This window comes from Neovison vison, chromosome 7 (assembly GCF_020171115.1).
Source record: "Neovison vison isolate M4711 chromosome 7, ASM_NN_V1, whole genome shotgun sequence".
Taxonomy (NCBI): domain Eukaryota; kingdom Metazoa; phylum Chordata; class Mammalia; order Carnivora; family Mustelidae; genus Neogale; species Neogale vison.
Genome location: NC_058097.1, coordinates 168,242,062 through 168,257,470, shown reverse-complemented (window position 1 = coordinate 168,257,470; position 15,409 = coordinate 168,242,062). Strand labels below are relative to the sequence as shown.

At 40.0% G+C, this 15,409-nt stretch overlaps 1 protein-coding gene across 2 annotated transcripts in view; it reads right to left on the bottom strand.

Annotated features, from left to right (window-relative positions):
- Positions 1-15,409, bottom strand: part of NELL1 (neural EGFL like 1) — an 830,042-nt gene that overhangs the window by 34,233 nt on the left and 780,400 nt on the right. Inside the window, exon 16 of one of the 2 annotated variants that reach the window (XM_044258965.1) lies at positions 8,522-8,662. The exons of the other annotated variant lie outside the window; for it this stretch is intronic. Within the exon in view, the coding sequence (XP_044114900.1) occupies positions 8,522-8,662 (141 nt within the window). The remainder of the gene's footprint in view (positions 1-8,521; positions 8,663-15,409) is intronic. 2 annotated transcript variants of the gene reach the window in all.

Sequence of the window (15,409 nt, the reverse complement as noted above, 5' to 3'; positions counted from 1 at the left end):
AGCTTTCTAATTTTCTTCCTCTTCCTTTTCGCCTGTATGATGCTCCTGTGGACAAACATTGAGGTCCTCCTGCTCCTCAGTCCACTAAGCAGCTGCTCAAAGCAGGAGCTTGCAGTGGTTTGATCTTCTTGCCAGCTGAAGGCGCCATGAGAAAGATGTTTGAACACTGTTACTGAAAAAATACTACACAGGGCCAGAATAGACCTCATAGCTAGTTAGAGATGCTGTGAGAGTAATTCCCTGAACTGTCTGGTTTTAGTTCCAAACTAAAGTGAAGAGTATGGAGGTCTGTTGTGTCAGCATGGATGGGGGGAGGTGACCAATGAGCCTTGGGTTCATACCTGAGTTTGTGCAATGAATTCTATTCTGACATCATATTGTGAAGTATTTATCACCCAAACTGAGGAAGTGCTTTTCGCCTTCTCTGACAAGTCCCCAGAATATATCCAATTTACCTTATGTGCTGATCAGCTCCAGTCTTACATGTGGCTGGACTTGCCAGGGGGGCAGGAAGCTTCCTGAGGGTCTGATGGGACTGACTTCTCACCTGATCTAACACCTCCAACTGTGTGTTACTGTCCACTGTAAGGCCATTTTCAGGGACCCAGAAGGTCCCATCTGTGAGAGGCTGGCAAATGGTCTTCACCTGTCCATTCTGTGTCCTGCCCCTACCGATCCTCTTTCGTATCCATTCCACACCCAGATGCTGTCTGTGACTGGACGGTCCACCCGAACCCTATTAGTGACATGTGTCATTTGTGTGCCATGCGGCTGAGATCCTCTGAGTCCCCAAACCACATTCCTATATACTTCATCCTATTTCTAGCTAGAAGCATAAAGCAATTTAAACAGCACCATGGCCAGGTGGCATCTGCCTTTGGGAAGACTCTTCAATAATAGAGTCTATTTCTTGGCTGAAAACCAAATCTACAGTTTCTGAAGTTCTTCAGGAACAAATACCAATTTTGCAGTCAGTGAGACCTCATTGACTAATGCTGTCTAACTGAAAATACTTTCTGTACAGGGGTGAGTGGGTGGGCTCTTTACTGCTTGCAAAGAGAGAAAATCCACTGAGTGTCCCACGACTTAAACACCAAGACACAAGACAGTGAGTCCACTGGATAAGATAATTCGCCAGTGCTCTCGATTCAGATGGAATGTAACAACTGTCAACCTGGGTCTCACTCATTCTCTGTTTGCCGTGTCTGCTTGACTGCCAGCTGCCCTGCTTAAAACACCTCCTTCAACCAGGGGCTCCTAGCTGGCCTTCTCCTCTCCAGAAAGCCCTGCAGTGCTAACATATTAAAAGCAGCAGCTTTGGGATCAAACAGACCTGCATTACTGTCCCTGCATGCCGTTTCTCAGCTGTGGCATCTGGGACAAGCTGTCTTCATCCTGGGACCTCATTTTCCTCATTTTCACCACAGTCACAGGGAGAGGCCTTCCCTCCGGTGGCAGTTGGGAGAACTGATCAGGCTGATGTTTGAAAATCCCCAGCCCGGGGTGTGGCACACGGTGTGGGAGCTGGGTTCACGATAACGGCTAACAGCTACTGAACACTTAGAACACAAGTGCTGAACGCTTTTCCCCCCATGTTGGCTTATTTAATCCTCGCAATTACTCCACAGCAATTTATAAGGATGGCACTTCTGTAAATTGCTTAGAGCAGTGTCTGGCACCAAGTAAGCTCTCAATAAATGTTAGCTCTTATTAGTATTACTGTGGCTGTCTTCATTTGACAGGTGAGGGATTCGAGGGGAAGTGAGGTTAAATGTTGATGATTATTATCTACTACTTGCCAGGATATTTGCAAATGAGAACACTTACATTACAAAAAATTCCACCAGCAGGTATTATTTTAATCATTGTATGCTAAGGGAACTAAGGCTTAGAGTGGTTAAATATCTGGCCAAAGGCCCCTCAAGGTAGAAAGTGGCCAACTTGGGATCCAATTCCGGGCCCACATATACTTCAAATCTGCCTTCCTTTCCCTTCCCCCACCCCACCCCTGTCTTGCCCTTCCCCCACAGTATCACGCTTTCACCTGCTAATCCTTCGTAACTCTTACCCCTCTGGGAGCATCTCTAGGTCCTAGCCCTTTTTATTGCCACTCCTACGAGAACCAAGCACCAAGCAGGGATAGCAGAACCCACACCATTCTTAGGCCATTTCAATCCATCCTGCTCTATCAACCAGTTAAAAGTGAAATCTTCCCAAGAGATTCCAACCAAACATTTTTGGCTGTTTGATGTGGCTTTGCAAGTTGAGGACAATTGCAGCAGCTGTTGGGAGAAGTAAGTCCTTGCTGGGTTGTTTCCGGTGGGGTCTGGGGACCCGCCTCGCAGAACCAGGTCCTGCGGAGGCAGCAGCAATGGAAGCCCAGGGGCCACGTTATATAAGAACAGCTGTACGTGAGCCTTCAGGGTGCCTTCCTCGACAAAGTGAGTTTTACTGGGATTTGAAAATTTGTGCAATAACAACAAGTGTATGACCAATACAATTTTATTCAGCGCAAATCTAAAAAGGAAATCCAAACACCTTGACTGGACGGCAGGCTATAAAGGACGAATGAAGAAGACAAGCCTCATTTAGCAAGTTCCAGAGAGAGATGTGAATACATAGCTACAGGGACACATAAAAGGGAGGTTTTTATTATTATTATTATTATTATTATTATTATATTTATTGGAAAAATCTATGACAGTGGTTTTCTATGATACTTCAATATTCTTTCTAATCATTTGGAGGCTTTTTTTTTTTTTTTTTTTAAAAAAAAACAATGACCCCTGGGCGCCTGGGTGGCTCAGTGGGTTAAGCCGCTGCCTTCGGCTCAGATCATGATCTCAGGGTCCTGGGATCGAGTCCCGCATCGGGCTCTCTGCTCAGCAGGGAGCCTGCTTCCCTCTCTCTCTCTCTGCCTGCCTCTCCGTCTACTTGTGATTTCTCTCTGTCAAATAAATAAATAAAATCTTTAAAAAAAAAAAAAAAAAAAAAACAATGACCCCTAAGTCCCACAAGAGGTCCAATGAGTCCAAATCTCCAGGGTGGGCTGGCCCATCGTAAGTATTTTCCAAAAGCTACTTAGGTGAATCTCCTGTGAATTAGGTTTCACAATCAATGATTTAGGGGCACCTGGGTGGCTCAGTCAGTTAAGTGTCTGCCTTTGACTCAGGGTCAGGTTCCCCGCTCCATGGTAAGTCTGTTTCTCCCCCTCCCTCTGCCTCTCTAGCTCACTTGCACTCTTGGTCTCTCCCTCAAATAAATAAAATCTTAAAAAAAAAAAAAAAAAAAAAAAAAGAATCACTGGTTTAGGAAGCAGGACTTTATCAGGATTTTGACTTGTGGAAATGGGGACAGAGGGATGGTCAGGGGAAAGCATACAATTAAAGAAGTGGAGGAAAGAGAGCCCAGGGTTTGAGAAGAGTGGACGAATGATTCAGGCAGGATTGTGGATCCACAGACGGTACAAGACAGAGCAGAGCAAAATAAATTCTCATTTGCAGGAGCAAGATTACGGAGACAGAGGGAGGTCAAGGGAGTCTGAATCTCCTTTTCAAAGTATGTAAAACCCTGCTCTTGACATATGCCATTGCTAATTATACATTAGTTCTCATTTCTAGATGACCCAGATAACTATGTCTAGACAAAAAAGGCGACTGCTCAAAACTTCCATGTTACAACTGAGAATCACTGACTCAAACTACGGCATCTAAGCCCAGAATTCCCTGCACCCCATGGTAACAACTGTAGGTAATCACCATCATCCCGTCTACAAATACCAGCTGGCAGATTTCTGTGTGCACATCTCCTCTGGAATTATAAAAAACACACAAGCATATGAGAAGGAAGCAGACAGACACTCAGCCTGTTAAACTTCTAAGTGATGCCAATTCTGTCTCTACCTCATACTAATCCTAATATGATCTCTACCAAATACTAGTGCTTTTCAATAATATTATCTTTTTTAGGAGCAGGAGGCTAATCTTAAACATTTTTCTCATGAAATGGTAAATCTTGCGTGTGTGCGTTTTTTTTAAGAACATCAGCAACATTCAATGCTTAAAGTAATTGATGACGTCAGTGGAGCAGGTGTTATTCCCATCTAACAGAAACTGGCATAGAGTGGCATCAATTGTCCTCAGCTGCCACATTTTGGATTCCGACATATGCCATTCCCCTATTATTCTGGGAAAAAGCATAGCTGAATACATGTTGCTAAAATACCTTTTAAAAGGTTTTAAAGATTCTCTTAGATGCTATTTCTTCATATGTAAGCATCAGTAGATGATGTTATTTAGGGCTCATTCTGATGTGATGGTTTTCAGTGCCATGAAGGTGCATTTTTATGATTCAGAATATTTCAGGTCACAAATCCCTCAAGCACAGAGATCTTCTCTAGTTCATACACATATTCTCAGAAAACAACACAAGGCTGGTGTGATGACTGTTCTCAATATTTTTTTTTCCCCTGAGATAAAGACTCTTGTGATTTTGTGATATTTAACACCTTATATTATAATCATCAGGCATACAACTAGTAACGTCAAACCAAACAGAAAATAAATCTGACCTGATACGGTTTTGATTATCTAGTTCTTCAGACATTGACATATATGCATTAAATGCCCCACTTGTGCCCACATTGCTCGAGGGGCTGGAGGTACCACGGCAAAGTATAAACAAGGTCTCGGTCCTCAAGGTCTCGGTACCTTTGACAATTACACACCTGGATACAACCAGTCAATTGAGAATTTTAAAATGCTACAAAAGTTCTAAAAGAGAGTGATATAATGAAGTCACCAGAAAAGGATTACTTCAGATAAAATGGTCAGAGAGTGGCATTTGAGCTGAGAATGATATATTGTAACAAGACAGGCCTTGGGTATCCCAGACAGAGCAGCAAAGGCAAAAGCTCCAAAACAGAGTGAGTTCATTGTCATGTTCAAGGCGTGAAAAAATTAAAAAGGTTAACATCTATAGGAGTGAAGTCTAAGAAGTAGGTAGATGCAGTATCACTGGAAAGCCTTGAAGGCCACATGAAGTTAGGATTTCATCTTATATTCAACAGGAAGGCATTAGAAAGTTGTAGTAAGAAAATGACACGATTGGGGCACCTGGGTGGCTCAGTGGGTTAAAGCCTCTGCCTTCGGCTCAGGTCGTGATCCCAGGGTTCTGGGGTCGAGCCCCACATTGGGCTCTGTGCTCCGCAGGGAGCCTGCTTCCTCCTCTCTCTCTGCCTGCCTCTCTGCCTACTTGTGATTTCTCTCTCTCTGTCAAATAAATAAAATCTTAAAAAAAAAGAAAGAAAAGAAAATGACATGATTAACATATGTATCCGTTGCACTATGAAATACTCTGAACTAAGAGTGTTCCTGACTACCAAAGAAAAACAGAAGAATGACCAAATTTCTATTCTTATTAAGACCCCTTCACAAAGATATTTCTAAAACTGTGGAAATGAAGGGGCATTCAGAGTAACAATTACCCTAACCAAAGATGCCACTGATAAAAACAACTCTGTTGCCTTGCCAAGGAACCCACTTTACTGTAGTTTTCACGTGCAGACCACGGATCAGTTCATGGAAGAAGAAGGTGCTTCCTCAGGGAGGGCAGACCACCCCAGCATGGCAGAGAAAAATCTACGGGTGAGATGACCATGACATCTGTCATCCCAATGGGGACATTTATGAGAGTGACAGGGTGCTTTGGACAATTACATCAGAACACCAAGCCTAAACTGGAACCACACCTGGTATCTGGGATGTAGAGTCACCCTTGACTGAAGGCTGAGTTTCAACTTGTATCAAACCAACTAGGTGGCTGGGAACAAGGTGTCACCCTTTCTGAGACTAAATTTCTTTATTGGGCACATGAAGTGGTTGCATTTTTCTCATTGGCTGAACACCAACTACCAAAGTGTCTTACTGGAGAGACAGAAAAATAAAGTCCATTTCACACTCACCGTCTTTTAGGAGAGCAAATAAACTGTACAGTGGTAGAAGTTTCTATGGTATAAACCAGAAAAACATACATCAGGAGAAAAGTGGAGTTAGCAGAAGACAGGAGTGATGACTCCAATGAAAACACCCAAAAATGCCTCATGGGAGCCTGGTAGAACAGGAGCCAAAATTGGGAAAAAGAACAGAAATTTCTATGTGAATCAAGGCGATCAAGGAAAAGATAGGGTCATCTTTGCAGAGTTCTGTTCCATTCCAGCTAGAGAGGACAGCACCGGCAAAGGCATTTTAGTGTGCCAAGACCATGGCAAATCCAGGCAGTTTTGAACTGGGTTTAACTAAGTAATCTTTAAGGTCCTTTATGCAATAAAAAGCTAAGAGTCACCCATTTAATGAGGTCAAATACAGTGTTTAAAAATGAGATTTTTATTTTTAGTGCCAAAATGTGTAATAGCACATAAGGCCAATATTCTATCTCCATTGCTCAGTCACAACTGCCACTCTATCTATTCCTAGTCACATAACTTCTATTTACACTGAGTTGCACACATGCAGAACTTCTTGGCCAGATGTCAAGGAAGTTCCTGAAGACCCAGGATAGCTATAAACCTGTCCCTAAGGTCACAAATTGTTATTCAAAGAGCAAAAGAGGGGAAACTGGGTGGCTCAGTCAGTTAAGCATCTGACTCTTGGTTTCAGTTCAGGTTATGATCCCAGGGTCATGAGATCCAGCCCCAAGTTGGGCTCTAAACTCAGTCTGCTTGACATTTTCTCCCTCTGCCCTGCCCTACCCCATTGCACCCCGCCATGGCCCCAGCTCTCTCTCTCATGGCCCCGCACTCTTTCTCTCTAAAATAAATTAAACAATGGGGAGGGTATGCGTTATGGTGAGCACTGTGTATTGTGTAAGACTGATGAATCACAGACCTGTACCCCTGAAACAAATAATATATGTTAATAATAATAATAAATAAATTAAAATAAAATAAAATAGAAAAGAATTTTTAAAAAACATGGATAGAGCCTGGGGCAGAGTGCTGAATATGCAGGAACACTGAAGATAATGGTAACTAACACTTACTGAACATTTAACAGGTGTCAATTCAGTTAATTCTCACAGTGCTCATAGGACCTAGATAGCCACATTTCACAGATAAGATAACCGAGGTATGAACTAGATAAGATCTTGCCAAGGGAACCTATTTGGAAATGAAAGAGCTGAAATTTGACAGCAAGGAGATTAGCTCCAGGATCCATGCTTTAACCAACAATACTGCCTACCTCTCAACAGGAGTGTCAAACTGTGGTAGAGAGCTCATGCTTGTGTCCAATGTTCCCTAATTCGTCTTTACTTTAAAATAACCTCAGGAAAGAAGTTGGAAAAACACTAGGTGGCTCTCAGTAGCAACTTTCTAAATAAATAAATTATATATCTATAACATATATAATAGATAATATATTATCTACTATATATAGCATAGTATATAGTATAGTATTTATATAATATAGTAATATATACTATATATTGTATATTATATATACAATAGAAAAGAATACAAATATTGTATATTTTATATACAATATATAGTATATAATATATGTACACTATTAATATATATTATCTATTATATATTATATATATATACTATTAATATAATATATTTTATATATATATATATTTGCAATGAGCAGAGACAATGAATTTTCAAAATCACATTCCCATTTTCTAATTCAGCAGTCTGACCCCAAGGTCAGAAACCTTGCCCTATAGGTCTACCCAAATTTGCATGAAGAATTTAGTTGAGTTCAAAGGACATGATGTAAGTGGGCTGGCCAAGGATCTCATGGAAACAATGACAGGTTTGATCAGTTGTTTGGATATCATGAAAGTTGTAGGGTCTTGAAGGTAAAAGAACTCCATGTGCTAGTTTCCTCTGTTCAGCATTTAACAGAACCTCAAGCAGAACAGCGATTAAAGGAGATTTTGTAAGGATGATGGTGATAATAACAGTAATAAGGTTAATGCAGCTGTATTATGTTTGCACAACAATGTAAAGCTTACAGTCTTTAAATGTGTGGCGTCCCATTTAATCCTAGCAACACATATACCCATTTAATCCTAGCAACACATATAGTCCAATTTTACCCTTTCACTGACAAAGACTCAGAGAGGTGCAGTGCCTTTTTCAGTACAAGAGCTGGGATTTCACCTCAACTTTCTCAGTCCACCAGTATCTCTTCTTCTCCTCCCACTTCTGTTTCTCAAACTGTTAAAAATTTCAGCCAACCACCATGATTTTACTTCAAAAGAACCAAAAGCCACAGCACACAGACCCAGGCTTTAATACTCTAACTGCCCCAGTTTCCATATAGAAACCCTAAAACCCCACACTGCATAATCCCTGGCCTAATCCCTGAATTGTTGAGGGAAGAAATTTGAAAACTGATGAGTTTAGCCAGTGAGGGGTCATATCTGAACACTGGGAGCTGAAGAGAGTACCAAAGCAGACTGCCCCTCCTGCAAAGGGCCAGAAGGACGGAGGGCATGGCTAAAAGCTGCTTACCAACACAGGACTCCCCGGACAGTGAATAGGTCCCATCGTCATGGAAACCGCTTCTGCACTCACAGTGGTACCACCCTGGCAGGTTAACGCAGCGGGAATGGTTGTGGCACTCAATGCTTCCCTCTGTGCATTCATCAATATCTGCCTCAGAGAAAAACACAAGCCCACCAGGACATTAATTTCTTTTGACACTAACCTTTCAGTAAACACCTAAAACATGCTCATGTCAACAGATCAGTTAAAAGTGGTTAGGTACCAAAAATGAAAGTTGCGGGAAGAACCAAATCCCACTTTTTTCCAGAATCCAAACAAATGGAAAGCCAGAGTTGGGTTCTCATATATTGAATAATAAATGAGAGCTGATGGTCATGAAGGCATCCTACCTACAAATGTTGTGTTGGCTTCTGCATAACCAAAAAGTAAACTGAGGATGTTTGGCACACTTTTGGTATTGAGTATAAATGGCTTTTCTCAGATTCACTGTGTCTAAAACAGTAATTCCAGATATTATTTGCTGTTCTTTGAAAAGTCTATGAACAAATTAGCTCAGAGAACTCTGGGTTTAATAGTGTTGAACTGATTTTTTAATATTGTCCTATCAAAGAGACTTATCATATTCATAACTCCTGCAAAACCTAGGGAGGAGAAAAATAATATGCACTGTTTCCCAAATTTATTTGGCTGAGGGATGGATTAGTCCTGTGAGACTATTTTGGGGAGCATATGTGGGGAATTGCTGTTCTAATTCTTTCAAAGCTTAAGGACTTGTTTATGACAGTCAATCAGAGATCCTCATTCTTCAGTCCTTCCTTTTTATTATTATTATTATTATGTGGTTAGCCAGCTTATAGTACCTCTTAGTTTCTGATGCAGTGTTCAGTGATTCATTAGTTGCATATAACACCCAGTGCTCATCACAACACGTGCCCTCCTTAATACCCTCTTCAGTCGTTCCTGATGAAAGGACATATACTGGGCTTTGTTTGCTCTAGGATCTGACTTATAAGCAAATGCCTAGATCGTGTACAGATTCTCTAGCCCAAAGGCTTGCCTCTGAGCTGGAGTTGACACCACTGCAGAAAGACAAGCTGTCAATTGTTATGCCAGGGTCCGCTCATTCTTATAGAATCTCTCCATGTAATTGTTTCTTGGAATACAGCCATTGTTGGCTAGAAATCTTTTACTAGGTCTCCTGGAAATAGCTGAACTATGCCAGTCTTCTACAAATAGAACTCTAATTAATATTGGGATATAACACATAATGAATAAAACACATTTTGGAGTCTTTTTCAGCAGTGCCCTGCTGCAGGCATTGGCTCAGGGGCAATCAGCTACCAGTTGTTCTATTACCTTGACATGTCCTAAGGTGTGCACAGGGCTGTGAATGTAGTCTGCAACCTGTCAGTCTCGTCTTGTGGCATTCCAGCCAAGTAAGGAGAGAAAAAGTGTAGCTCTTTATACTTTTTTTTTTCTTTCCTTTTTCTTGTTCCTGCTTCTTTCTTCTTCTTTTCTGCCAACTGCTATCTTCTTCCTTTATTTATAATTTTTTTCTTATGTTCAATTAGACAACATATAAGTACATCATGAGTTTTCGATGTAGTGTTCAACAATTCATTCGTTGCATATAATATGCAGGGTGCATCATATCTCGTGCCCTCCTTAATACCCATCACATGGTTACCCTTCCCTCTACCGCCCCTCCCTTCTATTATTATTTTTTTAAAGATTTTATTTATTTATTTAACAGACAGAGATCACAAGTAAGCAGAGAGGCAGGCAGAGAGAGGGAGGAAGCAGGTTCCCTGCTGAGCAGAGAACCCGATGTGGGGCTTGATCCCAGGATCCTGGGATCATGACCTGAGCCAAAGGCAGAGGCTTTAACCCACTGAGTCACCCAGGCGCCCCTTATTTTTGCTTTTAATCCCCTTGTCTCAGGAGACATATCTAGAAAAATGTTGCTAGGGCCAATGTCAGAGACATTACTGCCTCTGCTCATTTCTAAGATTTTTATAACTTCAAGTTTCACATTTAGGTTCTTAATCCGTTTTGAGTTTATTTTTGTGTATGGTGTGAGAAAGTTGTCTGGGTTCATTCTTTTCCATGTAGCTGTCCAGTTTTCCCAGCAACATTTGTTGAAGAGAGATTCCTATTATATATTCTTTCCTCCTTTGTCAAAAATTGATTGACCATATAATTGTGGGTTTTTTCTGGGTTTTCTCTTCTGTTCCATTGATCTATGTGTCTGTTTTTATGCCACTACCAGGCTGTTTTGAGTACTTCAGTTTTGTAATATAACTCAAGGTCTGGAATTGTGATAGCTCCAGTTTTTCTTTTCTTTTTTTTTTTTTTTTTAAAGACATTTGTTTTAGAGACAGAGTGCATGGAGAGGAGGAGCAGAGGGAGAAGGAGAGAAAAACTCAAGCAGACTCTGCACTGAGTGTGGAGTCCAGCAAGGGGCTCCATTTCACGACCCTGAGATCATGACCTGAGCTGAAATCAAGAGTCGGACGCTTAACTGACTGTGCCACCCAGGTACTGGTTTTTCTTTTTAAACATTGATTTGGCTATTTGTGGTCTTTTGTGGTTCCTTACAAATGTTAGGATTGTTTGTTCCAGTTCTGTGAAAAATGCTCTTGATACTTTGGCAGGGATTGCTTTAAATCTGTAGATTGTTTTGTGTAGTATAGACATTTTTAACAATATTTATTCTTCCAATCCATGAGCATGAAATACCTTTCCATTTGTTTGTATCATCTTCACATTCTTTCATCAGTGTTTTATAGTTTTCAGAGTAGAGTCTGGACAAGTTTATCCTTAGATAATTTATTATTTTTGGTAGAACTGTAAATGGGATTATTTCCTCATTTTACTTTCTGCTGTTTCATTATTAGTATATAGGAATGCAACAGATTTGCACACACTAATTTTGTACCATGCAACTTTCATCATCAGTTCTAGTAGTTTTGTCATGAAGTCTTTCAGGTTTTCCACATAATAGAATGATGTCATCAGCAATTAAAGTTTTACCTCTTCCTTACTAATGTGGAGGCCTTTTATTTCTTTTTGTAGTCTCACTGCTGTCACTGGGATTTACAGTACCATACTGAATAAAAGTGGTGATAGTGGAAATCCTTTTCTTGATCCTCACCTTAGGGGAAAGGCTCTCAGTATGTCCCACTGACTATGATGTTTGCTGTGGGTTTTTCATATAAGGCCTTTATTCCACTAAGGTATGTTCCCTCTAAACCTACTTTGTTGAGGGTTTGTATCATGGATATTGTACTTTGTCAAATGCTTTTTTTTCCCCACTATTGAAATGATTATGTAGTTATCCTCTTGTTGATATGATGTATCACATTGATTTGCAAATGTTGAGCCACTCTTGTATCCCAGGAATAAATCTCACTTGATCATGATGAATGATTTCTTTTTTTTTTTTAAGATTTTATTTACTTATTTGACAGAGAGATCACAAGTAGACAGAGAGGCAGGCAGAGAGAGAGAGGAGGGAGCAGGCTCCCCGCTGAGCAGAGAGCCCGATGCAAGACTCGATCCCAGGACCCTGAGATCATGACCCCAGCTGAAGGCAGAGGCTTTAACCCACTGAGCCACTCAGGTGCCCCGGATGATTTCTTTTTAATGTATTGTTAGATTTGGTTTGCTAGTATTTTGTTGAGATTTTTTGCATCTCTGTTCATCAGTGATATTGGCCTATAGTTCTCTTATTTTGTTGTAACTTTATCTGGTTTTCATATCAGGGTGATACTGGACTCACAGAATGGATTTGACAGCTTTCTTCCTCTTCTATTTGTTGGAATCATTTGAGAAGAATAGGTACTAACTCATCTTTAAATGTTTGGTAGAATTCACCTGTTTAACCATCTGGTCCTACACTTTTGTTTGTTGGCAGTTTTTTTAAATTACTGATTCAATTTCTTTGCTGGTATTTGGTCTGTTCAAATTTTCTATTTCTTCCTGGTTTTGTTTTGTTACATTATACATTTCTAGGAATTTATACATTTCTTCTAGGTTGTCCAATTTGTTGGAATATAGTTTTCCATAATATTCTTTTACAATTGTTTATATATCTGTGGAGTGGGTTGGTAGTTCTCCTTTTTCATTGTGATTTTATCTGGGTCCTCTCTTATTATTATTGTTTTTTTTAATTTAATTTTTTTTCAGTGTTCTAAGGTTCATTGTTTATGCACCATACCCAGTGCTCCATGCAATACGTGCCCTCCTTAATACCCACCACCAGGCTCAACCAACCCCCACCTTCCTCCCCTCCAAAACCCTCAGTTTGTTTCTCAGAGTTCACAGTCTCTCATGGTTTGTCTCCCCCTCTGATTTCCCCCAACTCACTTCTCTCCTACCAATGTCCTCCATGTTATTCCTTATGCTCCACAAGTAAGTGAAACCATAAGATACAGATGTAGTGAAAAAAGGGTCATCTGTACCCCAATGTTCATAGAAGGAATGGCCACAGTCACCAAACTGTGGAAAGAGTCAAGATGCCCTTCAACAGAGGATTGGATAAAGAAGATGTGGTCCATATATACAATGGAGTATTATGCCTCCATCAGAAAGGATGAGTATTCAACTTTTGTATCAACATGGACAGGACTGGAAGAGATTATGCTGAGTGGGTCCTCTCTCTTTCTCTGGATGAATCTGGCTAGAGGTTTATCAATTTTGTTGAACCTTTCAAAAAATCAGCTCCTGGTTTCATTGATTTGTTATATTGTTTTTTAGTTTCTTTTTTATTTCCGCTCTAATCTTTATTTCTTTTCTTCTGATAGTTTTAGATTTCATTTCTTTTTTTCTAGCTCTTTTATGTTCAAAGTTAGATTTTTTTATTTCTGATTTTTCTTGCTTCTTGAGGCATTGTTATAAACTTCCCTCTCAGAACTGCTTTTGCTGCATCTCGAAGATTCTGGACCATTATGTTTTCATTTGTTTCCATGTATTTGTTAATTTCTTCTTTTATTTTCTGGTTGACCCATTCACTCTTCAGTAGCATGCTGTTTAATCTCAGTGTTGTGCTCTTTCCAGATTTTTTCTTACGCTTGAATTCTAGTTTCATAACAGTGTGGTCAGAAAAGATGCATGGTTCGACTTTGATCTTTTTGACTTTGTTGAGACTTGTTTTGTGACATTAAAAGAGATCTATCTTGTGATCTATTATGTGATTATTATAGATTATATGATCTACTCCGTGTGCTCTTTAAAAGAATGTGCATTCTGTTGTTTGAGGATGGAATATTCTGAATGTATCTATTAAATCCATCTGTTCCAGTGTTGCCATTCAAAGCCACTCGTTACTTGTTGGTTTTTTGTTTGGATGATCTGTCCATCAATGTCAGTGGAGTGTTAAGGTCCACTACTATTATTGCACTACTGTTGATTACTTCCTTTATATTTGTAATTAGCTGCTTTATGTATTTGGATGCTCCCATGTTAGGTGTTTAAATATTTGCATTGTTTATCTTCTTGTAGGATTGTCCCTCTTATTATTATACACTGTCCTTTGTCACTTGTTACAGTCTTTGTTTTAAAGTCTACTTTGTTTGATAGAAGTACTGCTATCTCTGCTTTCTTTTGACATCCATTTGTATGATAAATGTTTCTCCATCTCCTAACTTTGAGTCTGCAGGTGTCTTCTTTAATTTTTGTATGTCTCAGAAACTCTTTCTCTCTCCTTCTATTCTGATTGATAGCCTTGCTGGACAGAGTATTCTTGGCTGCAGATTTTCCCTTTTAACACTTTGAATATATTATGCCACTCCCTTTTAGTCTGCAAAGTTTCTCTGAAAAATCAGCTGAAAGCCTTATGGGATTTTCCTTGTAACTCTTTTCTTTTCTCTTACTGCTTTTAAATTTTTTTCCTTATCTCTATTTTTTGTCATTTTAATTACTATGTCTTGCTGGGACCTCTTCGTGCTGATTTTTTTTTTTTAAAGATTTTTATTTAGTTATTCGACAGAGAGAGACACAGTGAGATAGGGAACACAGCAGAGGGAGTGGGTGAGGGAGAAGCAGGCTTCCCATGTAGTAGAGAGCCTGATGTGGGGCTCGATCCCAGAACCCTGGGATCATGACCAGAGCCAAAGGCAGACACTTAACCACTGAGCCACCCAGGTGCCCCTGTGCTGATTTTTTTTTTGGGGGGGGGTGAGGGGGAATCTCTGTGCCTCCTGGATATGGGTATCTGTGTCCTTCCCCAGATTTGGGAAGTTTTCAGCTATTATTCCTTCAAGTAAATTTTCTGCCCCCCTTTCTCTCTTCTTCTTGGATCCCTGTAGTACAAAAGTTATTTCACTTGATGGAGTCACTGAGTTCCCTAAGGCTATTCTCAGTTTGCGTAATTTTTTCCCTCTCATTTGTTCAGCTTCCAGATCATTAATTTCTCTGTCTTCCAGATCATTAATTCATTCCTCTGATTCCATTAGTTTATTTATTCCATCAAGTGTACTACCAAATTTCATTCATTGTGTTCTTCATCTCTGATTGGTTCTTTTTTTTTTTTAAATCTCTTTGTTAAATGTCTAATGGCATCCTTCATGCTTTCCTCAATCCAAGAATATCTTTATGATCATTATTTTTAAATTCTCTATCAGGCATACTACTTATTACTTATCTCTGTTTCACTTAGGTCTCTTGCTGTGGTTTGTTCCCATTATTTTATTTGGGATATATTCCTCTGTCTTCTCATTTTGTCTAACTCTCTGTATCTGTTTCTCTGTGTTCGGGAAGGCATCTACATTTTGTCTTGAAAGGAATGGACTTGAGAAGAAGAGGTCCTTTGGTGCCTCAAGTGTAGTGTACCTTGTTCCTCAGAATTTGGTGCTTCTTAGGTATCTCATGTGTGTGTTGTGTGTGCCTTGCTGT